The 25,612-nt window shown below is 44.5% G+C and overlaps 1 protein-coding gene across 8 annotated transcripts in view; it reads left to right on the forward strand.

The window, feature by feature from the left end:
• The window catches only part of LOC138657175 (nuclear body protein SP140-like protein), a 78,697-nt gene extending 54,643 nt beyond the window's left edge, over positions 1-24,054 (forward strand). For 4 of the 8 annotated variants that reach the window (XM_069744778.1, XM_069744784.1, XM_069744781.1 and 1 more), the window contains 3 exons: positions 3,665-3,807; positions 17,112-17,149; positions 23,067-24,054. In XM_069744778.1, coding sequence (XP_069600879.1) covers positions 3,665-3,807; positions 17,112-17,149; positions 23,067-23,097 — 212 coding nt within the window. In that variant the 3' untranslated portion in view covers positions 23,098-24,054. The remainder of the gene's footprint in view (positions 1-3,664; positions 3,808-17,111; positions 17,150-23,066) is intronic. The other 4 variants (XM_069744777.1, XM_069744782.1, XM_069744780.1 and 1 more) reach the window with 1 other exon arrangement.
• Positions 24,055-25,612: the final 1,558 nt, after the last annotated feature.

Below are 25,612 nucleotides of genomic sequence, written 5' to 3' on the forward strand. Positions count from 1 at the left end.
ATAAGCCGACCTGAGTATAAGCCGACCCCCCTAATTTTGCCACAAAAAACTGGGAAAACTTAATGACTCGAGTATAAGCCTAGGGTAGGAAATGCAGCAGCTACTGGTAAATGTCAAAAGTAAAAATAGATACCAATAAAAGTAAAATTAATTGAGACATCAGTAGGTTGTGTTTTTGAATATCCATATTGAATCAGGAGCCCCATATAATGCTCCATAAAGTTTAATAATGGCCCCATAAGATGCTCCATAGACACATTTGCCCAATATAATGCTGCACAAATGTTGATTATGGCCTCATAAGATGCTCTATAAAGATATTTGCCCCATATAGTGCTGCACAAACGTTGATTATGGCCCCATACAGACACTTTCCCCGTAAAGTACTGAACAAACGTTGATTATGGCCCTGTAAAGACACTTGCCCCATATAGTGCTACACAAACGTTATGGCCCATAGATGCTCCATACAGACACTTGCCCCATTTGCTGTTGCTGCGATAAAAAAAAAATCACATATTCACCTCGTCACTCAGGCCCCCGGCACTTTCAATATTCACCTGCTCCTCGTTCCGGAGCCGCTCCATCTTCAGCACTGACGTTCAGGCAGAGGGCGCGCACTAACCACGTCACCGCGCCCTCTGACCTGAGCGTCACTGCAGAAGACGCTGAAGACAGAGCGGCGGCTGGAATGGGGAACAGGTGAATATCGCGCAGCGCTGCACTCCCCTCCCTGTTATACTCACCTGCTCCTGGCGCTGTGCAGTCCCTGCTTCCCCGGCGCCGCAGCTTCATCCTTTACTGAGCGGTCACCGTTACCGCTCATTACAGTAATGAATATGCGGCTCCACCCTTATGGGAGGTGGAGCCGCATATTCATTACTGTAATGAGCGGTACCATGCGACAGCTCAGTACAGGAAGAAGCTGCCGGCACCGGGGAAAAGACGTGCAGGGACCGCGCCAGGTGAGTATAATTAGACAGCCCCCGCTCCCCCTCCCCTGCCGACCCCTGGGTATGACTCAAGTATAAGCTGAGAGGGGGACTTTCAGCCCCCAAAAATGGGCTGAAAATCTCGGCTTATACTCTAGTATATACGGTATATAGGGTAGAATTTTTCTGCATGGAAAATCCGCAGTGCCTGTGACTTCTTGGGTAGACTTCATCAACCCCTTCACAACATATGACACACACATACGTCACATCCCTGCCAAGCCCACATCTTTCTCTGCACATGATTTAATCGTCTGTTGTGTGAATCTTACAGCTGTGGGTGGAGCGGTGTTGTTAAATTCTGTTGTCAATCTCTGACAACGGCATTTACATGCAATCGTGGGGTGCTGATGGGTTTCCATGACAGTCCGAGGTCTGCTGAAGATCCCCGTGCCTGTCATTATGGTCCTCCTGTGAATGTCGGCTTGTGGCTGACGTTCATAGGAGATATTTGCTATATGTAGCAGTGCTGAAACCCTGCTATGTATAGCACAAGGGATCAGAGGATCACAGCTTCAAGTCCCCTAAGGGGACTATTAAATTCAGTAAAATAATAATTAAATATGAAAGGAAATTAGCACAAAAGTTCAAATCACCCTTTTGCCCCATTAAAATAAAATAATTAAAAAAATACACATATTTGGTAACACTGCATTCATAAAAGCTCAATCAAAAGAACGTTACCATATATACGAGAATTTCAGCCCATTTTTTGGGGCTGAAATTGCCCCTCTCGGCTAATACTCGAGTCATACCCAGGGTTTGGCAGGGGAGGGGGAGCAGCAGCTGTGTAATAATACTCACCTGCTCCTGGCGCGGTCCCTGGTTCCCCGGCGCCGGCAGCTTCTTCCTGTATTGAGCGCTCACATGGTACCGCTCATTAGAGTAATGAATATGGATCCCACTCCACTCCCATAGGGGTGGAGCTGCTTATTCATTACTGTAATGAGCAGTACCATGTGACCGCTCAATACAGGAAGAAGCTGCCGGGGAACCAGGGACCGCGCCAGGAGCAGGTGAGTATAATGCAGTGCGCAATATTCACCTGCTCCCCATTCCACCGCCGCTGCGTCTTCCCCATCCTCTGCACTGACGCTCAGGTCAGAGGGCGCGATGACGCGATTAGTGTGCGCGCTGCCCTCTGCCTGAACAGTCAGTGCAGGTAAATATAGCAAGTGTCGGGGGCCTGAGCGATGAGAGGTGAGTATGTGATTTTTGTTTTTTTATCGCAGCAACAGCATATGGGGCAAATGTCTACATGGAGCATCTTATGGGGCCATAATCAATGTTTGTGCAGCTTTATATGGGGCAAATATCTTTATGGAGCATCTTATGGGGCCATTATCAACGTTTGTGCAGCATTATATGGGGCAAATGTCTGTATGGAGCATCTTATGGGGCCATAATCCGCATTTGTGCAGCATTATATGGGGCATATTTTAATATGGAGCATCTTATGGGGCCATCATGAACTGTATGGAGCATTATATGGGGCTCCTGATTCAATATGGATATTCAAAAACACTTAACCTACTGATGTCTCAATTAATTTTATTTTTATTGGTATCTATTTGTATTTTTGACATTTATCAGTAGCTGCTGCATTTCCCACCCTAGGCTTATACTCTAGTCATTAAATTTTCCCAGTTTTTTGTGGCAAAATTAGGGGGGGTCGGCTTATAGTCGGGTCAGCTTATACTCGAGTATATACGGTAAATTAATCTTATCAGTAAATGGCGTAACGCGAAAAAAATCAAAATGCCAGAATTACAGGTTTTTGACCGCTGCAACATTGCAATAAAATGTAATAAGAGGCAATCAAAACATCATTTCTACCCCAAAATGGTATCAGTAAAAACATCAGACCGGAGCGCAAAAAATAAGCCTTCACCCAGCCCCAGATCCTCAAAAATGAAAACATTACAGTGGGTCTCGGAAAATGGCAATAAAAGCCCCGCAATTTTTTTTTTTTTTTTTACAAGTTCTTGAATTTTTTTTTCACCACTTAGATAACAAACATGTATAGTTTTTTGTTATTTGTGTACTCGAACTGACCTAAGGAATCATACTGTTTGGCCAGTTTTACCATATAGTGAACATGGTAAATAAGAAACTAAAAAAATATATATATTTTTGCAATTTCACTGCACTTGGAATTTTTTTTTCTCGTTTTCCAGTACACTGGCAGAATGAATGGTGTCATTCAAAAGTACAACTCGCTCTGCAAAAAAGCAAGCCCTCATATGACTACATTGACCAAAAAATTAAAAACTTAAGGCTCTGGGAAAAAGGCGCGGAAAAAAACAAAAATGAAAAAAAAAAAAAGGAAAATTGTCATGTCATGAAGGGGTTAAGGAGTAAAATCTGTAGCAAAATCCTTATGTTGGTAGTATATGTAAATATTGCAGCTGATTAGCCATGTTGTTGCTCTTTGTAATAAATGGGAAAACTTTTTTTTGTTAAAAGATCATACCACCGACGTTACCTGGATTTTGAAAGTGAGTACACCTGCCTCATTGGGTCTAAAACACGTATTTAATATAGCAGGCAGTTTTTAATTTGAAATCTGGTGATAGATCCTATTTAACTTCAGTATATGAAATTATTGCCGGACGTAGATGTCTATGTACATGATAGGATTTCATCCATCCTATGTCTCGTTATAATTGTAGACTCGTCCAAAGATCTGTGCATTCGTTGCGAAGAGAAGAAATTTTCAGTAATCACTTTTGAAAAATATGGAGGAAAAGCATCGAGCAAAAACTGGAAGAAATCTATTCAATGTGAGGAAATCAAATTGGAATGTTTATTTAAGGTATAAGTCATTTTACATTTTTGGAAAAAGCTGTTATAATGCTGCGTCCTATGAGGTCATCATAAGACCTCACTTTTACTGCAAGTATTATTACTACTATGCATGGCCGACTGTGATTGGTAAAGGAGTAAGCTGCTGCCAGAAAACTCTAGCATTAGCTCATCTTGAAAGGATGGGGCATATTGAAACCAACTGCCTGATCTCTCTTTTTAGACTTTCTCCCATATACTTTAGCCAGTCTAATATGTATGGCCAGCTTAAAGCGGTATTCCTAACTCAACCATTCATGGGTTTCCAGGCGATGTCCACAGGCATTTGGAGCCGCAGAAACAGTGTAGCTCCGCCGACTCTGCTAGAAGCTGCTGAGCATCTCGTGACACCAACATTAGCAGAGCTGCAGAGCTCAGCTGTCTGCAGCACCGTCGATGTGACGTGAGCGCTGCAAACAGCAGATACTAGGAGAGGTCACCATGACTTACGCTGGACCTGGGCAGGGTTCTAAAAGGGGACAGCCCCATTAACTCCAGTATTTACTGACTTGTTGTTCAGACCACTGGGGGTAAAGTTCCCCTTTAATTTTGAAAGTAATGTAATCTCTGACATAATATACAACGTGATGCTTCTTGTCAACGTGACAGGCACATTCCAGTTAGGGTGACCATATGACAAAAGGTGATGGCACAGCACACTGGACTTGCCAGATGCCACGTTGAACAGTGAGGACTAGGGTTGAGCGAAACGGATCGGTCGTTTTCATAAGTCGCCGACTTTCGGCAAAGTCGGGTTTCATGAAACCCGATCCGATCCCAGCGTGGGATCGGACATTCGGTACGCGACCTTCGCGCCAAAGTTGCGTTTCATATGACGCGTTCAGCGCCATTTCTCAGGTGGACGCAGAGTGTGGGCAGCGTCATAACATAGGTCTCAGCAGGGCTGCCACTAGAAATTTTGGGGCCCCTTGAGACTCCGCCCAGGCTCCACCCCAGCCCGCCTCCAGGCACCACCCCTCGAACTGTCCACAGTCCCACCGCTCTCTCTTGGAAAATCTCCACTTCTCACCTATCACACATTGACAGTTCCCATCACCAGATCACACATATAGCCAGCTTTTGTTTTGGCCAAAAGATTTTTTAAGCCGCCACCATAACACGGTAGACACTTTTGGCCGGGCCCTACTCTGCTGTAACCTATTAAATATTTGTTAAAATATGCAATACAATTTAGGTATATTTTTATTTATTTTTCAATTTTTAAAATGACCTATAATACTACATACAAGGAACAAATACCACAACACTATGACCAGATGACATATTACCACCACAGTGACCGAATAATATCAAACACAAGGAACAAATACCGCTACATCATGACCAGACCACATATTACCACCAATGACTGAATACTACAATACTGATCAGTAATAAAAAAAAACCCACAATACTATCACCATCAGTGCCATTATACACAGGAGATCTGTAATTAGTAAGCAGTGTCTGTGTACAGGTAATACAGTCATCACCGGTGACATTGTACACAGGAGCTCTGTATATAGTATACAGTGTATAGTGTCAGTGTATAGGTAACACTGACTCACCAGTGACGTCTCTAGGTGAAGTCCTTCATCTTTCATCCAGCACAGACCGCCATCACTTCATCCAGCCAGGACTCGTCTCTGCAGGAAATAACACAGTTATCTCGAGTTCCGCTTGTAGAACACATTACTTAATTTTCCCAGCCTCTACATTACACCACATGAAGAAGGCGACATAGTGTCACTCTGCACAGTAACAGGACCGCCCCCCCCATTTAAAACAGTATACTAAAAAAAAAAAAAAAATGCATCACTGCAATAATAATATCCCTTAATTAGCCCCTATGGTAATATTCGCCATCCTAGCCCCAGTGTGTCTCATTCCATGCTCCAGCCATATGTTCTCCCATCCTGCCCTCATGAGTATCCATTCTGCCCCATATGATCTCCCCATCCTGCCCCATCTGTCTCCATCGTATCCATCCTGCCCCATCTGTCTCCAATCCTGCCCCATCTGTCTCAATTCTGCCCCATCTGTTTCCAATCCTGCCCCATCTGTGTCCAGCACTCTGCCCCATCTGTGTCCAGCACTCTGCCCCATCTGTTTCCAATCCTGCCCCATCTGTTTCCAATCCTGCCCCATCTGTTTCCAATCCTGCCCCATCTGTCTCCATTCTGCCCCATGTGTTTCCAATCCTGCCCCATCTGTTTCCAATCCTGCTCCATCTGTTTCCAATCCTGCCCCATCTGTGTCCAGCACTCTGCCCCATCTGTTTCCAATCCTGCCCCATCTGTTTCCAATCCTGCCCCATCTGTGTCCAGCACTCTGCCCCATGTTTGTCCAATCCTGCCCCATCTCTGTCCAGCACTCTGCCCCATCTCTGTCCAGCACTCTGCCCCATCTCTGTCCAGCACTCTGCCCCATCTCTGTCCGGCACTCTGCCCCATCTCTGTCCAGCACTCTGCCCCATCTCTGTCCAGCACTCTGCCCCATCTCTGTCCAGCACTCTGCCCCATCTCTGTCCAGCACTTTGCCCCTGTGTCCAGCGTTCTTCCCTGGGCCCCCCGGCTCGCCGCTCTCAAGAAAAAAAAAAAAAAGAAGTTCTTCTTATCTGGCCGTGCTCCTGCAGCGGGCGAAGTCTCCGCGCAGCTGCAGCGTGCACTCGCCGGCGACTGACAATGACGTCAGACGCCGGCGACATGCACGCACGCTGCGGCTGACGTCAGCTGCCAGCCTCAGATTGGCTGGCGGCTGTTAACTATTGACGTGCGGGCCCCCGCTCGCACGTCAATAGTTTTAAACAGCTGCAGCGTCGGCGCTAAGGGCCCGGTTAGCCTGCGGCTGCCGGTAGGGGCCCGGTGAGCAGATGAGACGGGGCCCGATGCGGGCCCCCTCTGCCCACCGGGCCCCATACGCCAGTCACGGCCGTCATGCCCTGATGGCGGCCCTGGGTCTCAGTCCCCGCCATCTTAGAGAAGGGCATGGCAGTGATTGGCTTGCTTTCTGCGGCGTCACAGGGGCTATAAAGGGGCGTTCCCGCCGACCGCCATCTTACTGCTGCTGATCTGAGCATAGGGAGAGGTTGCTGCCGCTTCATCGGAAGCAGGGATAGCATTAGGAAGGGAATATAAACCCCCAAACTGCTTGTGCTGTAGCGATTTCTACTGTCCAACACCACCTTTTCCTTGCAGGGACAGTGGAGGCTAGATTTCTGTGCATCAGCTCTGTAGCTTATTAGGCTGCCTTATAAGGCTCCCTGATAGCTGCATTGCTGTGTGTACGCCGCTGTGCAAACCAACTGCTTTTTTCAAAGCACAAGTCCTGTTACTCCTTCCTTTCTGCACAGCTATCTTGTTTGTTTGTCCACACTTTTGTGTGCAGCAGTCCTTTTTATTACTGCCTGTCATACTTTTCTGAGATTACTGTAGGGAGATAGTAATTGTAGTACAGTATATATATATATATATATATATATATATATATATATATATATATATATATATATATATATATATATATATATATATAATATATAATCTATCTTCAAGCCACTTTCTGCCCCTGAAACTGTGTAGTGTGAAACAGTGGTCCTGTATTTTTCTGCACTGTCCCACACCTAAAAAGGGAGATTTATATTGCCAATCAGTGCATCTGTGCCAGTCCAGTCTGTTGCATCTGTCAGTCATTTTCTGCCACAGAAACAATACTGTAAAACAGTGGGCCAGATTTATTCACTAGTCTTCCATATAAAAACAAAAAGGGGAGATTAATGTTGGCAAATCTGTGCATCTGTGCCAGTCCAGTCTGTGGTATCTGTCAGTCATTTTCTGCCACAGAAACTATACTGTAAAACAGTGGGCCAGATTTATTCACTACTCTCCCATAAAAAAAAGAAGGGGAGATTAATATTGGCAAATCTGTGCATATGTGCCAGTCCAGTCTGTGGTATCTGTCTGTCAGTCATTCTCTGCCACAGAAACTATACTGTAAAACAGTGGGCCAGATTTATTCACTAGTCTCCCATAAAAAAAGAAGGGGAGATTAATATTGGCAAATCTGTGCCAGTCCAGTCTGTGTTATCTGTCAGTCATTTTCTGCCACAGAAACTATACTGTAAAACAGTGGGCCAGATTTCTTCACTAGTCTCCCATAAAAAAAAGAAGGGGAGATTAATATTGGCAAATCTGTGCCAGTCCAGTCAGTGTTATCTGTCAGTCATTTTCTGCCACAGAAACTATACTGTAAAACAGTGGGCCAGATTTCTTCACTAGTCTCCCATAAAAAAAGAAGGGGAGATTAATATTGGCAAATCTGTGCCAGTCCAGTCTGTGTTATCTGTCAGTCATTTTCTGCCACAGAAACTATACTGTAAAACAGTGGGCCAGATTTCTTCACTAGTCTCCCATAAAAAAAGAAGGGGAGATTAATATTGGCAAATCTGTGCCAGTCCAGTCTGTGTTATCTGTCAGTCATTTTCTGCCACAGAAACTATACTGTAAAACAGTGGGCCAGATTTCTTCACTAGTCTCCCATAAAAAAAAGGAAGGGGAGATTAATATTGGCAAATCTGTGCATGTGTGCCAGTCCAGTCTGTGGTATCTGTCTGTCAGTCATTCTCTGCCACAGAAACTATACTGTAAAACAGTGGGCCAGATTTATTCACTAGTCTCCCATAAAAAAAAGAAGGGGAGATTAATATTGGCAAATCTGTGCCAGTCCAGTCTGTGGTATGTCAGTCATTTTCTGCCACAGAAAATATACTGTAATACAGTGGGCCAGATTTATTCACTAGTCTTCCATATAAAAAAAAGGGGAGATTTTTATTTCCAGTGTGTTCATCTGCGTCAGTCCTGTTAGTGGCATATCTGTCAGCCACTGTCTGCCACTGAAGCTGTGTGGCCTGATTTTCCCTGCAGTCTCACACACCTATAAAGGGAGATTTAAATTCACAACAAGTTTGCGTCCACCTTTAACTGGTTTTACAGTACCAAATACCGTTTGTTAGTTTGGTTACATATTTCCAAGAATGAGGAAGTCTGGTAGAAGAGGTCGTGGCCGTGGGCGGTCATTGCCAGCTGGTAATGATGGTAGTGGAGCATCAGGTGATCGTGGGAAAAGCAATTTAGCACCTAAGTCTCGAGTTGTTCAGCCACTGCCATCGTCTGGCAACACAAGGCCTCGAACGCTCCCTTTTCTGGAAGTGGGAAAACCGCTTTTAAAGCCGGAGCAGCGGGAACAAGTTTTAGCTTTCCTTGCTGACTCTGCCTCTAGCTCTTTTGCCTCCTCTTCGGAAAGTGCAAAATGTAAAAGCAGCGCGTCGTTAGTGGATGTTCCCGGTCAGGGACAAGTCGCTTCCTTGTGTTCTTCTCCCAGAACAACAGAGAAGGATGCGTCAGGCGACACAACGGGTTACTCCATGGAGCTCGTTACACATACCGTTCCTGGGTTAGAAATGGAAATTGTTAACAGGCCATGCCCATTACAAAATGAATCGGACATGGAGTGCACAGATGCACAGCCACAGCCAGATTATTATGCTTTTCCTTTGACTCAGATCACAACATTGCCCTCGCAGTGTACTGATCCAGAATCTGACCCTGATGAGACTATGGAGCCCCGTCACGAACGCTATAGCATCGGCTTACACGGTGACACAGAGGAAGGTGCACAGGACATAGAGGAGGAGGTCATAGATGACCCAGTTGTTGACCCCGATTGGCAGCTATTGGGGGAACAGGGTGCAGCCGGCAGTAGCTCTGAAGCGGAGGAGGAGGAGCCGCAGCAGGCATCAACATCGCAACAGGTTCCATCTGGCAGGCCCGTATCTGGCCAAAAATGCGTGGCAAAACCAAAACCAGTTGTAGGACAGCATGGTCATCCGGTTAAAGTAGCTCAGTGTGCAATGCCTGAAAAGGTATCTGATAGTAGGAAGAGTGCAGTCTGGCATTTTTTTAACCAAGATCCAAATGATCAGTGCAAAGTCATCTGTAAGAAATGCTCAAGGACCTTCAGCAGAGGTCAGAATGTTAAAAATCTAAATACAAGTTGCATGCGTAGACATTTAACCACCATGCATTTGCAAGCCTGGACTAACTACCAAACGTCCCTTCACATTGTTGCACCCTCTCAAAATGAAGCTAGTCAGCTAGATCCCTTCCCTCACTGTAAGCCCACCGTTTACCACACCACCTGCAGCAAATGTGGAGGTTTCGTCGCAAGGCCAAAGCAGTCAGGGAATCACCAGGTTCGTGGTAGGAAACTGTTGTGAATTCCGCTCTTGGGCTCCCTCCGGTGGTTGTAAGTGGCACTTTTGTGAGTTCTGCTCTTGGGCTCCCTCCGGTGGTTTTAAGTGGAATGGCTGCTCCTTGGATTTAGCAGTCTGCAGCTGCTTCCACTGATTGTCTTTCTGCTCGGCTATTTATGCCTGGCTCTTCCCTTCAGCCAGTGCCACTTGTCAATGGTTCCTGGTTGGATTCACATCTTTGCTTGGATTTCCCTGATATCCTGACCAGTTCAGCAAAGATAAGTCCTTGCTTTGCTCTTTTCTGTCCACATGTTGTGGACTTATTCGTTCTGTGCATTCTATGTTTTGTCCAGCTTGTCAGTATGGATTAATTCAGTTAAGCTGGAAGCTCTGGGAAGCAGATTTACCCTCCACACCTTTAGTCAGATGTGGAGATTTTTGTAAACTCTGTGTGGATTTTTGTAGTTTTTAATACTGACCGCACAGTATTCTATCCTGTCCTATCTATCTAGCTAGACTGGCCTCCTGTGCTACATCCTGGTTTCATTCTGTGTATGTCTTTTCCCTCTCCACTCACAGTCATTACTTGTGGGGGGCTATCTATCCTTTGGGGATTTTTTCTGAGGCAAGATAGTTTTCCTGTTTCTATCTTTAGGGGTAGTTAATTCTCAGGCTGTGACGAGGTGCCTAGGGAGTGACAGGAGCATCCCACGGCTACTTCTAGTGTTGTGTTGAGCTTAGGGACTGCGGTCAGTACAGGTACCACCTCCTTCAGAGCTCGTCCCATGTTGCTCCTTAACCACCAGTTCATAACAGGAAACACTGTATGTAGGCCAACAGCAAGAATACCATCACCAACCCTCTCTGTCTGCCATGTCCACCGGCACCCCCGCTAGTTCCACCATATGCAGCTCTCCAGTCCAGCTCACCCTACAAGAGACTCTCGTTAGGAAAAGGAAGTACTCATCCGCATACACAGGGTTTGAACGCCCACATTGCTAGACTAATCTCATTAGAGATGATGCCCTACCGGTTAGTTGAAAGCGAAGCTTTCAAAGCCCTGATGGACTATGCTGTACCACGCTACGAGCTACCCAGTCGACACCGAGCCCTCCACCAGCATGTAAAAGACCGCATTGTCCATGCACTCAGGCAATCTGTGAGTAGAAAGGTGCACCTGACAATAGATGCATGGACCAGTAGGCATAGCCAGGGGCGTTACGTGTCCATCACGGCACACTGGGTTAATGTGGTGGATGCAGGGTCCACAGGGGACAGCAATATTGGGACAGTTCTGCCTAGCCCACGGTCTAGGAAACAGTTGGCTGTAGGCGTTCGCCCCCCTCCTCCTCCTCCTCCAGCAGAAGCTAGAGTTTGTCCACAGACCGCAGTCGCACGACCACTCCATCCGCAGCTGCCACTGTTGCACACGAGGTGTCCCATTATGGAACAGCTAGTGGCAAGCGTCAGCAGGCTGTATTGGCAATGAAGTGTTTGGGCGACAACAGACACACCGCGGAAGTTCTGTCCGAGTTCTTGCAGCAAGAAACTCAGTCATGGCTGAGCAGTGTACATCTTGAGGCAGGCAAGGTAGTGAGTGATAACGGAAGGAATTTTATGGCTGCCATAGCCCTTTCACAACTGAAACACATTCCTTGCCTGGCTCACACCTTAAACCTGGTGGTGCAGTGCTTCCTGAAAAGTTATCCGGGGTTACTCAACCTGCTCCTGAAGGTGTGCAGACTTTGCTCGCACATCCGCCGTTCGTCCGTACACTCCAGCCGTACGCAGAACCATCAGCGATCTTTGAACCTTCCCCAGCATCGCCTAATCATTGACGTTGCAACAAGGTGGAACTCCACACTGCACATGCTTCAGAGACTGTGCGAACATAGGCGTGCTGTTATGTATTTGTGGGAGGATACACATATACGGGCAGGCAGTTGGATGGCAGACATGGAGTTGTCAGGTGTGCAGTGGTCGAAGCTACAAGACCTGTGTCAAGTCCTTCGGTGTTTTGAGGAATGCACACGGCTGGTTAGTGCAGACAACGCCATAATAAGCATGAGCATCCCCTAATGCGTCTGCTGATGCAAAGTTTGATGCACATAAAGGAGCAGGCGTCTGCAGCCGAGGACGAGGGAAGCCTTGATGACAGTCAGCCATTGTCTGGTCAGGGAAGTCTACTGGACGAGGTGGCGGGCAAAGAGGAGGATGACGAGGAGGATGATGGGGATGAGTATTTTTTGGATGAGGAAGCTTCTCAGGGGGCAATAGAAACTGGTGGCGTTGCAAGGCCAGGTTCAGGGTTTTTGAGGGAGGCAAGTGACGTTGATTTGCCCGAAAGTGCTCCTCAACCCAGCACAAGCAGTGAATTGACAACTGGACCATTGGCCCACATAGCGGATTATGCCTTGCATATCCTAAAAAGGGACCCCCACATTATAAAAATGATGACCGATGACGATTACTGGTTGGCCTGCCTCCTGGATCCACGCTATAAGGGGAAACTGCAAAATATCATGCCACATGAGAACCTTGAAAAATATTGGCAACCAAACAAGCAACTCTTGTTGACCGTTTGATTCAGGCATTCACAGCACACAGCGCCGGTGATGGTTCTCACACGAGCTGCAGGGTGCAACAGGGCAGAGGTGTTAGAGGTGCACAAATCAGAAGTGGCGTTGGACAGAGAGGTTTTCTGACCAGGTTGTGGAGTGATTTCGCAATGACCGCAGACAGGACAGGTACTGCAGCATCAATTCAAAGTGACAGGAGACAACATTTGTCCAGTATGGTTACTAACTATTTTTCCTCCCCTATCGATGTTCTCCCTCACCCGTCATTCCCATTTGATTACTGAGCATCCAAAATAGACACCTGGCCTGAATTGTCCGAATATGCATTGCAGGAGCTCGCTTGCCCAGCAGCTAGTGTGCTATCAGAAAGAGTATTCAGTGCTGCTGGTTCAATACTGACCAAAAAAAGGACTCGTCTGGCTACCCAAAATGTTGATGATCTAACCTTCATTAAAATGAACCACTCATGGATTTCTAATTATTTTGCCCCACCTTTCCCGGCTGACACCTAGCTTTCCTGTAAAAAGGTCTTGCTTTTGGACTTGTCTTACTGACTGTTCCAATCTCTTAATTTGCAGCTGCTGTATGTCCAGCATACTACATGTTTACACCTCCCTAAATGAGCTGACTCCTCCCACGGGGCCGTGGTTTTGCCACTTGGCGCAAGCACCCGTGAGAGTGCTGTTTGTCTGAAGAGGTGGGTGTGCCCGTTTTTGGTCGACGGCACTGCCACTGGGTCCCTCATAGTACAATAAAGTGTCTCTGGCGGTGGTGGCGCGCACCCAACGTCAGACACACCGTTGTAACATGAGGGGCCCAGGGCCAGTACCGCCGGTCACGAGACAGTGTCCCCCCCCAGCTCAAACTGTGCTCTACCACTTGCAAAATTATCTCTCACTGCTCCACCGCTGTTTAGTCTATGTGGTGAAATCCTTCAATGCCTGGCACTGACAATACCAATTTGTTGACATGTATGATGCTAGTTAAAATATTCAGTGGCCCTGTCCTACACTTACACCAGTAAATAGTTTGCGCCAAATAACAATGTCTGAAAGTCAGCAGAGGAGCCCACCCCTGTACCTAAGTATGCACCCCTTTTTTTTGTTTGTTTTTTTGCGAGACATTAACATCTAGGTATTATTTTGGAGTACTAACTGTGTCAGACACTCCTTAATATTGTCCTCCGCTGACCACACCAATGCTGCCTGTGTACCCCTGCAAGATAATTGAAACTGCATTGAGCCTATTTTTTTATTTTAGGCCTACTAAGTCTGTCTGCGGTCCCTCCTTCCAATTGTCCTCCGCTGACCACACCAATGCTGCCTGTGTACCCCTGGAACCTATTTAAAAGTGCATAGAGCCTACTTTTTTATTTTAGGCATAGTAAGTCTGTCTGCGGTCCCTCCTTCCAATTGTCCTCCACTGACCACACCAATGCTGACCGTGTACCCATGTAACCTTTTTTTAAACCTGCATCGAGCCAACTTTGTGGTGTAAGACCTACTAGCTGTCTGTCTGCGCCACTCAATACAGCTGTCCTCTTAAAAAAAATGACCTGCAATTGTCAGGTTTTCAGCCTATCGGAATTTTAAAACTGCAGTGGGGCTACTAGTTTGGTTGGGGACTACTAACAGTGTCTGCCGCTCCAAGGTGTTCTCCAGGTTGCCTTTTCTGACCTTCTACCTTCTATCTTCAGGCTCTTGTTAAATAGTTGTTAAATGGAACAAATGCAGTGGGGCTACTAGTTTGGTTGGGGCTTACTAACAGTGTCTGCCGCTCCAAGGTGTTCTCCTGGTTGCCTTTCCTGAGCTTCTATCTTCAGGCTCTTGTTAAATAGTCGTTAAATGGAACAAATGCAGTGGGGCTACTGGTTGGGTTGGGGCTTACTAACGGTGTCTGCCATTCCAAGGTGTTCTCCTGGTTTCCTGTCCTGAGCTTCGATCTTCAGGCTCTCATTAAGTAGTTGTTATTATAACACTGCTGTTGGCCTATTAGTTTGGTTGGGGCCTACTAACGGTGTCTGCCGCTCCTTGCTGTTCTCCTGGTTTCCTGTCCTGAGCTATGATCTTCAGGCTCTCATTAAGTAGTTATTATAACACTGCTGTTGGCCTACTAGTTTGGTTGGGGCCTACTAACGGTGTCTGCCGCTTCTTGCTGTTCTCCACTGAACAAAGCAGTGCCGCCGGTTTACGACTGTTACCAATTTTGAACTGCATTTAGACTACTTACTGATTTGGGCCTACTCTCTGTGTCAGCCTCTCATTACAGTTGTCCTCCACTGAACAAAGCAATGCCGCCTGGTTAGTCCTGTTACCAATTTTGAAATGCATTTAGCCCACTTTATTATTTGGGCCTATATCTGTGTTTCCTCCTCATCCTGCCCATTGCCCAGCCAGTGCTAGATGACTCTGCTGGTACATTGACCCAGACCGCTACATTCCCCTTGCACGCTACACAGCCAGAATGTGACCCTGCTGAAAGTCAGGTTCCCCTTCCCGCATACCATACCACCTTACAAGGGGACAAAGAGGAAGGTGCAGATGAAAGTGCAGGTTCTTTCATCAGGTGGGGGGGGAATACTCGTTGGCGACGTCACTGGCACAGGGCCCCTCATAGTACGCAAAAGTGTCTCTGCCGGTGGGAGGCGCCCCCGCCGTGCAAATACACCGCCGTACTTTGAGGGGCCCTGTGCCAGTGCCAATGCGAACGAGTGGGCCACCCCTGCTTGCTCAGGATCACAGCACTTGCAAAGCAGAAATACTTACCTCTCCCTACTCCACTGCCGTGACGTGGTCCACGTTTCCTGAACCCACTAAATACTTGAACCAGCTCTACCCCCCACAACTTTAGCCAAATGACCCCCAATGTCCAATGCCTAACTATTATTATAAGGTAAATTAAGATTGACAAGCTTCAGTACCAAGATTGGATGTTTTTGCCATAAAAATGGGCACTGTAGGTGTTTTCCTGGCCTCCACTCACTGCCGACTATGCTTCCCCATTGACTTGCATTGGGTTTCGTGTTTCGGTCAATCCCCGACTTTTTGCGATAATCGGCCGATTTCACTCGACTCGACTTTTGAGATAGTCGGGTTTCGCGAAACCCGACTCGACCCTAAAAAAGTAAAAGTCGCTCAACCCTAGTGAGGACCTGGACAGCTGGCTAGTAAATTAGTGGAAGCCACAGAGCCAGGAGTAAAGACAAACACAAGAGAGCAGATGAAGCGTTAAACAGCAGGTCTAAATCAGTGGAGGCTGAGGAAACCACAGGAGTTTCCAGAGATAAGTGAAGCAAGGCTCCAAACAACAGTTCATAAGGCCTCATTCAGATGTCCGACCGATTTTTGCAGATGAGAAAATAATCAGTGTTTTTGATTAGATTCAGCAGATTTTTTTACAATAATAATTGCATCAGTTTTTCTTATTTTGAAAAAAAAAGAGTTTTTTCAAGCTTCTCCAATCAAACAGTCCTTGAAAAAAGGACAGCACACACATGGTAGCTGACTGCTGATATTTTTTTTCCTTTACCGACCCATGGACTTGCATTGCAGAGATTGATGCGAAACTTGTACCAAAATCGGACATGTCTCTGAGATCTTGTGCGGACCACTCTGCTCGCAAAAATACAAAAACATGTGAACAGCACCCTAGACTATAACGAGTTCAAGTTATATCCATGAAGAACACAAATAAAACTTGTACATGAAAAACTGATGTAAGGAGATGGACATGTTGCCCACGTTTCCCCCTTGGTCAACAAGTGTGTTTCCGTAATGTGTAATGTGAACTTTGCTATACGTTAATGGTGTTAATAATGTGTGTTGTTTGACAGTAGGGAAAGTGAGAGTTAATGATTTGGACTAGCCCAGAGTGGGAATGGCTAAGCTGAAGGGACAGATTCCATTTCGGACATCAGAAAAGGCCCAGAGTGTGCAGGTATGTTGTGAGCAGTGCCGCATGATGATGGTGTCCGTGATGAGAGCGGAGAGCCTAGCGGAGAGTAAGGCTGGGATCACACATGAGCGAGATACGTCCGAGTCTCTCATGGTAATCCTCGGCCCTGCCACCTGCACTCCGGAGCAGAGCATACGGCTCCATGTATTGCTATGCGGCCGCACGCTCCGATCCCGAGTGCAGGCGGCAGGGCCTGGGATTACCATGCGAGACTTGGACGTATCTCGCTCATGTGTGATCCCGGCCTAAGAGAGAGAGGCGATCGATAGGAGATTGGTCTTGGGTCAGGAATCCTAGCAGTACATCTCACAGGTAACAGGCAGATGAAGAGAGTGCCCCTGGAGGAAGTTCCGGAATGTCAGAGACCGTGGAGATAAGTATTGGCCATACTGGCACAAGTCTTGTTCTCGCACCTTTTTAGCCCACTGGGCAATACTTTGTGCCAAACTTTTACTGAAGAAGATAATCAGCCTTGTCACTTTTCATTAACAGGCTGGAATCCTAAAACCTCCCTCTTGGACAAGAAAAATGTAAGTGAACCTTAAGTGATTTGCTCCAGTTTTTAACCCAATAAAATTAACAAATGATGTACAGAATGCAATCCTAGGCTTGTCAGAATATGTTGTAATTGGGGGAAGGGGATTCATGAGAATCACTATAGCGAAGGTTATTCCAGGTGCGTGTCTGCAGATCTCCCAATAAGATGTGAATGGTGCTCATATACCAAGACTTTAAAAGGAGCTGTGATGCCTATGGGGCCACACACCTATCTTGTGGCATTGAGTATCCAGGGTCTAATTGCGTGTGCATCCCCTATAGCTACACCCCCAGGCCACACTGATGTAATCATCTTACATGTCTGCAGAATTAGTAACATAGTAACATAGTTAGTAAGGCCGAAAAAAGACATTTGTCCATCCAGTTCAGCCTATATTCCATCATAATAAATACCCAGATCTACGTCCTTCTACAGAACCTAATAATTGTATGATACAATATTGTTCTGCTCCAGGAAGACATCCAGGCCTCTCTTGAACCCCTCGACTGAGTTCGCCATCACCACCTCCTCAGGCAAGCAATTCCAGATTCTCACTGCCCTAACAGTAAAGAATCCTCTTCTATGTTGGTGGAAAAACCTTCTCTCCTCCAGACGCAAAGAATGCCCCCTTGTGCCCGTCACCTTCCTTGGTATAAACAGATCCTCAGCGAGATATTTGTATTGTCCCCTTATATACTTATACATGGTTATTAGATCGCCCCTCAGTCGTCTTTTTTCTAGACTAAATAATCCTAATTTCGCTAATCTATCTGGGTATTGTAGTTCTCCCATCCCCGTTATTAATTTTGTTGCCCTCCTTTGTACTCTCTCTAGTTCCATTATATCCTTCCTGAGCACCGGTGCCCAAAACTGGACACAGTACTCCATGTGCGGTCTAACTAGGGATTTGTACAGAGGCAGTATAATGCTCTCATCATGTGTATCCAGACCTCTTTTAATGCACCCCATGATCCTGTTTGCCTTGGCAGCTGCTGCCTGGCACTGGCTGCTCCAGGTAAGTTTATCATTAACTAGGATCCCCAAGTCCTTCTCCCTGTCAGATTTACCCAGTGGTTTCCCGTTCAGTGTGTAATGGTGATATTGATTCCCTCTTCCCATGTGTATAACCTTACATTTATCATTGTTAAACCTCATCTGCCACCTTTCAGCCCAAGTTTCCAACTTATCCAGATCCATCTGTAGCAGAATACTATCTTCTCTTGTATTAACTGCTTTACATAGTTTTGTATCATCTGCAAATATCGATATTTTACTGTGTAAACCTTCTACCAGATCATTAATGAATATGTTGAAGAGAACAGGTCCCAATACTGACCCCTGCGGTACCCCACTGGTCACAGCGACCCAGTTAGAGACTATACCATTTATAACCACCCTCTGCTTTCTATCACTAAGCCAGTTACTAACCCATTTACACACATTTTCCCCCAGACCAAGCATTCTCATTTTGTGTACCAACCTCTTGTGCGGCACGGTATCAAACGCTTTGGAAAAATCGAGATATACCACGTCCAATGACTCACCGTGGTCCAGTCTATAGCTTACCTCTTCATAAAAACTGATTAGATTGGTTTGACAGGAGCGATTTCTCATAAACCCATGCTGATATGGAGTTAAACAGTTATTCTCATTGAGATAATCCAGAATAACATCCCTCAGAAACCCTTCAAATATTTTACCAACAATAGAGGTTAGACTTACTGGCCTATAATTTCCAGGTTCACTTTTAGAGCCCTTTTTGAATATTGGCACCACATTTGCTATGCGCCAGTCCTGCGGAACAGACCCTGTCGCTATAGAGTCACTAAAAATAAGAAATAATGGTTTATCTATTACATTACTTAGTTCTCTTAGTACTCGTGGGTGTATGCCATCCGGACCCGGAGATTTATCTATTTTAATCTTATTTAGCCGGTTTCGCACCTCTTCTTGGGTTAGATTGGTGACCCTTAATCTAGGGTTTTCATTGTTTCTTGGGATTTCACCTAGCATTTCATTTTCCACCGTGAATACCGTGGAGAAGAAGGTGTTTAATATGTTAGCTTTTTCCTCGTCATCTACAACCATTCTTTCCTCACTATTTTTTAAGGGGCCTACATTTTCAGTTTTTATTCTTTTACTATTGATATAGTTGAAGAACAGTTTGGGATTAGTTTTACTCTCCTTAGCAATGTGCTTCTCTGTTTCCTTTTTGGCAGCTTTAATTAGTTTTTTAGATAAAGTATTTTTCTCCCTATAGTTTTTTAGAGCTTCAATGGTGCCATCCTGCTTTAGTAGTGCAAATGCTTTCTTTTTACTGTTAATTGCCTGTCTTACTTCTTTGTTTAGCCACATTGGGTTTTTCCTATTTCTAGTCCTTTTATTCCCACAAGGTATAAACCGCTTACACTGCCTATTTAGGATGTTCTTAAACATTTCCCATTTATTATCTGTATTCTCATTTCTGAGGATATTGTCCCAGTCTACCAGATTAAGGGCATCTCTAAGCTGTTCAAACTTTGCCTTCCTAAAGTTCAATGTTTTTGTGACTCCCTGACAAGTCCCCCTAGTGAAAGACAGGTGAAACTGCACAATATTGTGGTCGCTATTTCCTAAATGCCCAACCACCTGCAGATTTGTTATTCTGTCAGGTCTATTAGATAGTATTAGGTCTAAAAGTGCTGCTCCTCTGGTTGGATTCTGCACCAATTGTGAAAGATAATTTTTCTTGGTTATTAGCAGAAACCTGTTGCCTTTATGCGTTTCACAGGTTTCTGTTTCCCAGTTAATATCCGGGTAGTTAAAGTCCCCCATAACCAGGACCTCATTATGGGTTGCAGCTTCATCTATCTGCTTTAGAAGTAGACTTTCCATGCTTTCTGTTATATTTGGGGGTTTGTAACAGACCCCAATGAGAATTTTGTTACCATTTTTCCCTCCATGAATTTCAACCCATATGGACTCGACATCCTCATTCCCTTCGCTAATATCCTCCCTTAAAGTGGACTTTAGACAAGACTTTACATAGAGACAAACCCCTCCTCCTCTCCGATTTTTACGATCCTTTCTAAACAGACTGTAACCCTGTAAGTTAACTGCCCAGTCATAGCTTTCATCTAACCATGTCTCGGTTATTCCCACTATGTCAAAGTTACCTGTAGATATTTCTGCTTCTAGTTCTTCCATCTTGTTTGTCAGGCTTCTGGCGTTTGCGAGCATGCAGTTTAGAGGATTTTGTTTTGTTCCAATCTCCTCACTGTGGATTGTTTTAGAAATGTTCTTACCTCCCTTCTGAGTATGTTTTCCTGGGTCGTCTTTGTTCGAGTCTAATGTTTTTCTATTATATATTATATATCTATTCTATTATATATTGTTGGGATTCGATTCCGGGGTAGCTGCATGGGTTTTTGTTATTCTCCGTATCTCTTCTTTAATATCTCACATTTCCTGCCTTAAGTCACTCTGGAGCATGGGATTCGATTCCAGGGTAGCACCAGGGGCTTCTTTTATGCTCCATAGTTCTCCTCTAACTTCTCGCTTTTTCTGCTGTAATTCATGGGCCCAGTCTGGTTCAGCATCGAGCGCCCCAGAGGCGGTTACTTCTTGACTTTGGACCATACCAGCCACAGTCGGGGCCTCTTGTTCTTGGACATTAGCTTCTGCTCCGACCTCGAGGAAGCTCATGTTGGGATTGTAGTGTAAACGTTCTTTCAGGGCCTGCCTCATGTAAGTGTCTCTCAGGCCTGAAACCAACTGACCTCTCAAAGCTTCATTAAGGACGCCTTGGCCGCCATATTGTTTCTTGGTGATCTGGGCCGTTACCTCCTGCAGAGTGTTCACGAATTGAGTAACGGTCTCTCCCTCTCTCTGAACCCAAAGAAACGGGAGAGTGTGTAAATTATTTAAAATCGGTCATGTGTCAGTGCATGTCTTCTAAAAGTTGATCACTTTATCTACCGTATCACGCTCTAGTGGTTGCCTAACATGACTGTCTGTCAGGCTCTCCATCCAAAGTCAACAAGGCTAACTCTGTCTGTAAGGCAGGTGTCTTAGGGTACATACCTAACATACTTCTCAGACCTTCAACCCAGATCCCAGATGTTCATCATTACATTATCACCTGTAAATGTTTGTATATTGCTAAGCATAGATTTGAAGGGAATGCCTTCCGGTATCAGATTGATCAACTCTTTCTGCACTAGATTGTTGCATCCTTTGATTACACCAAATGTAATGCAAGGCATCTGAATACAACAGTGGAGACAAGAGGCGGGATCAACAGTCTACTTTATTTAGGAACAATATTCACAGTATCATTTACAGGCAATTACATGCATAGAGATATGTTGGTTAGTACATGACAAGAGATATCTCCTCGATTAGACCAGTTCATAGTTTACAATCCAACCTTGGTCTAACCAGGAAGAGAACAAACGCTGTATTTAGCGGAAACAGTCTCTATAACACCTTTGCAACTTTCCGGGCTCTGATAAAGTCTAATAACGCTTTCTGGGGCACTTCAGCGTCAGTCAGACCCCATTTCATCTGCAGGCTCTCCCCTGCCCACACCCGAAACAATGTGTCTGCTCAAAATAGCGGCCCGTCCCACACGTCTCCTTGTCCTCCCGCCCAGGCTCGGGTCTCTGGCCAGTTATCCTCAGGACTTCTTCGGTACTTGACCACCGTCGAATGTCCCCTCAGTCAGTATTGATGGTGGCTAGTCCTCGGCTGTTGACCAACGTCATCTGTCAGCCTTGACCAGTGTAATTCGGGTCTTTGGTGCTTGACCACCGTCGTCTAAGTCTGGGCTTTACTGGTACACACGGCTGCTGGAGCTGCAGTAGGACCAACTGTCGATTCACTTGGCGCCCTCTTCTTGGCCAGGCCTTTTATATTTAATCACCGCGACACAGGTGTCAGCTGACCTTAGTGCCGTCCTTTAAACTCTTCCCCTAGGGACCATGTATTTCCTTCTTGGTTCCTGCTAACAGAATTCTCTTTTTTTGCCATTGTGGTTAAACTATAAAGAGCAAGTCATTGGTCTAAGTATTTCAGTATATATAGCAAGAAATTCTGCAGGTTCAATGCCCCTATAGGGGAAAAAAAATAAAAATAAATTTGAATTGCCCCCTTTTCCTCATCCAAAAATAAAGGAATGATAGAAGCATCTTATCCGTATCTTGTTCTATCACCATATCCGCAAAAGCCTGAACTATCAAAGTATACAATAATTGAACTAGTAAGTTAAAAACTAAGCAGAAAAAAAAAACTATAATGCCAGAATTGACGTTTATTTGGGTTGCTGTCCTTAAAAAGGCAATAAAAATATTGCAGGAACCTAAAAATGGTGCCAATAAAAGCTGCAGCTCCTCACATAGCTCCATCAACGGAAAAATAAAAATTCTATGAATTCTAGAAAATGCCGACACAAGACAATTTATTTATTTTTTACAACTTTTTAAATTGAAGGCACCAAAATAATAATGATAAAATAAGTTTGGTATTGCTGGAATTGTACTGACCTGGGGAATAGTGTCGTTTTTTTCATTTTTGGCTGTGCCATTTCATTTTTTGAGTTTTGTTTTTTTGGAATTCATTATGCAATTTTATTTATTTTTTCTACCGCTTTGCCCCACTGGAATTTTTTTTTTCCAATACATTATATGGTAACGTGAATGGTGTTATTCAAATCTAGAAATCGTCCAACATAAAAAAAAAAAGAAAAAAATCCCATGCCTTGACTTGACTATGTCAATGGAAAATTTAATAAGTTGTGGCTTTTGGAAGAAGAAGAGGAGGAAAAAAAATTAAAAGTGAAGACTAAGAAATGTCAGAACAATTGTTACATTAGCCGCATCGCGTGATACTGACTGATTTATATATTATATATATGTTTTGTATCTATCCAGGAAACCTGTCAAGAGCAAGAATGCAACATAAAAAGATGGCGGACCACAGTCTTGGTGCAACCACGTGGGATGTTTTGAGATGAGAAAAGTGATAACCAGCAACTACTTAATAGAGATTTTATGTCTAAAATAATAAAATACATAGAATTTCTAAAAAGATATTTTTAATAACTGAAAAGATGCATATGCAGAGTATTTCTTTTGAATATTGAAAGAGATTTTTATAGTCCATGTCTTGTTTCTTTTATATTTCTGTCTGCAGCACCTTTACTGTGAGCATGTCCTGTTTCTTTTATATTTTTGTCTGCAGCACCTTTACTGTGAGCAGATCCTGTTTCTTTTATATTTTTGTCTGCAGCACCTTTATTGTTTCACGGCAGCATTGAAGGGTTTTGTTCGGAGCCCCTCATTTCCGCCATTGGGGGATGTCTTATCTATGATGCATGCGCACTACTGATTGTGCCCCCATTCTTGCAGGCATCTGTAGACGCGACATCCTTGGCACTGTTCACACTTTCTGATGCCGAGATGAGGAACCCCGCACAACCTGGACCATTTGGAACACTCTCTAAATTTTTTTTTAAGTTTCCTGTATTTTTATTTCTATGTTACAAAGCACTGTTTTTCCTAGCACTAGGGGGCGATATGTAAAAAATAAAAATAAACACTTCTTTGTCAATAATAATAATAATATATATGGCCAGTTCTGGTAAAAGAAAGCAGATATTTTTTTTTAATTATATTTGTGCAGGGGAAAAAATAATTGTATATAGGCTGTAAATGTGGAACAGGGATTTTTTTTTTTTTTAGTACATTTTTGTACGCTTGTTAAATCTGTATAACACCTCATTTATCATGCTGTGCTTCGTAGTATGAATTTCTTCTGTTTTGCAGGTCGCTTTGGAATACATTACTGTCTTGCAATTTTTATCTGTGTTGTTTAGTATTCCATTTTTTTGTGTAATTTATAAAGTTTTTTTTATTATAAGCCATTGGTGTGCGGAATTTTATTTCAGATTTTGAGTCCACTTTGCATTAAAGGTGTTTTATGCTTTAAAAAAATATAATTAATTATGCTCTATCAACAAGTTAGATGAGAAAGGAATAATAGCTGTGGAGCTGACAACTGGAACCCCCCTTCATCATGAAAATCGGGACTCAAAGTTCCCTGTGTGAATGGAGCTGGTAGTGAGCATGTGTGACCACTTACAGTTGAAGTTTACATACACTATATAAAAAGACACATCTGCATGTTTTTCTCAATATCTGATATGAAATTAGAATAATCCTTTCCCGTTTTAGGTCAATTAGGATTACCATAATTATTAATATTTGCCAAATACCAAAATAATGAGAGAGAGAATGTTTTAAGGCATTTTTATTACTTATTGCAAAGTCAAAAGTTTACATACACTAAAATTACTATGCCTTTAAACAATTCTGGACTGCCCATATGATGATGTCATGTGTTTGGAAGCTTCTGTTTTTTTTTTTTGTTTTTTTTGCAACATCTGTGTTAATTAGACACATCTGTGGATGAATATTAATGCACACCTGAAACATACTGTTTCTTTATGTAGCATCATGGGAAAATCTAAAGAAATCAGCCAAGATATCAGAAAGAGAATTGTGGACTTGCACAATCCTTGGGTACACATTCAAGATGCCTGAAGGTGCCTCGTTCATCTGCACAAACAATTATATGCAAGTACAAACAAGATGGGAATGTCCAGTCAACATACCGGTCAGGAAGGAGAAGGGTTCTGTGTCCCAGAGATGAAGATTCTTCAGTCCGACATGTGCATATCAACCCGAGGACCAAAGCAAAAGACCTTGTGTAGATGATTGCGAAAGCTAGTATGATTGTTTCAACATCCACAGTGAAACCAGTACTGTATCAACATGTGCTGAAAGGCCACTCTGCCAGGAAGAAGCCATTACTCCAAAAGAAACATAAAAAACAAGACTAATGTTTGCAAATGCACACAGGAATAAAGACCTTAATTTTTGGATATGTCCTGTGGAGTGATGAAACTAAAATTGAACATTTTGGGCATAATGACCATCGTTATGTTTGGAGGGAAAAGGGAGAAGCTTGAAAGCCTAAAGGTACCGTCACACTAAGCGACGCTGCAGCGATACCGACAACGATCCGGATCGCTGCAGCGTCGCTGTTTGGTCGCTGGAGAGCTGTCACACAGACAGCTCTCCAGCGACCAACGATGCCGGTAACCAGGGTAAACATCGGGTTACTAAGCGCAGGGCCGCGCTTAGTAACCCGATGTTTACCCTGGTTACCATCGTTAAAGTAAAAAAAACAACCACTACATACTTACCTACCGCTGTCTGTCCTCGGCGCTCTGCTTCTCTGCTCTGGCTGTGAGCGCCGGTCAGCCGGAAAGCAGAGCGGTGACGTCACCGCTCTGCTTTCCGGCCGCTGTGCTCACAGCCAGTGCAGGAGGAGTGCAGAGAAGCAGAGCGCCGGGGACAGACAGCGGTAGGTAAGTATGTAGTGGTTGGTTTTTTTACTTTAACGATGGTAACCA

The sequence above is a fragment of the Ranitomeya imitator genome, chromosome 1, assembly GCF_032444005.1.
Source record: "Ranitomeya imitator isolate aRanImi1 chromosome 1, aRanImi1.pri, whole genome shotgun sequence".
NCBI classification, from domain to species: Eukaryota; Metazoa; Chordata; class Amphibia; order Anura; family Dendrobatidae; genus Ranitomeya; species Ranitomeya imitator.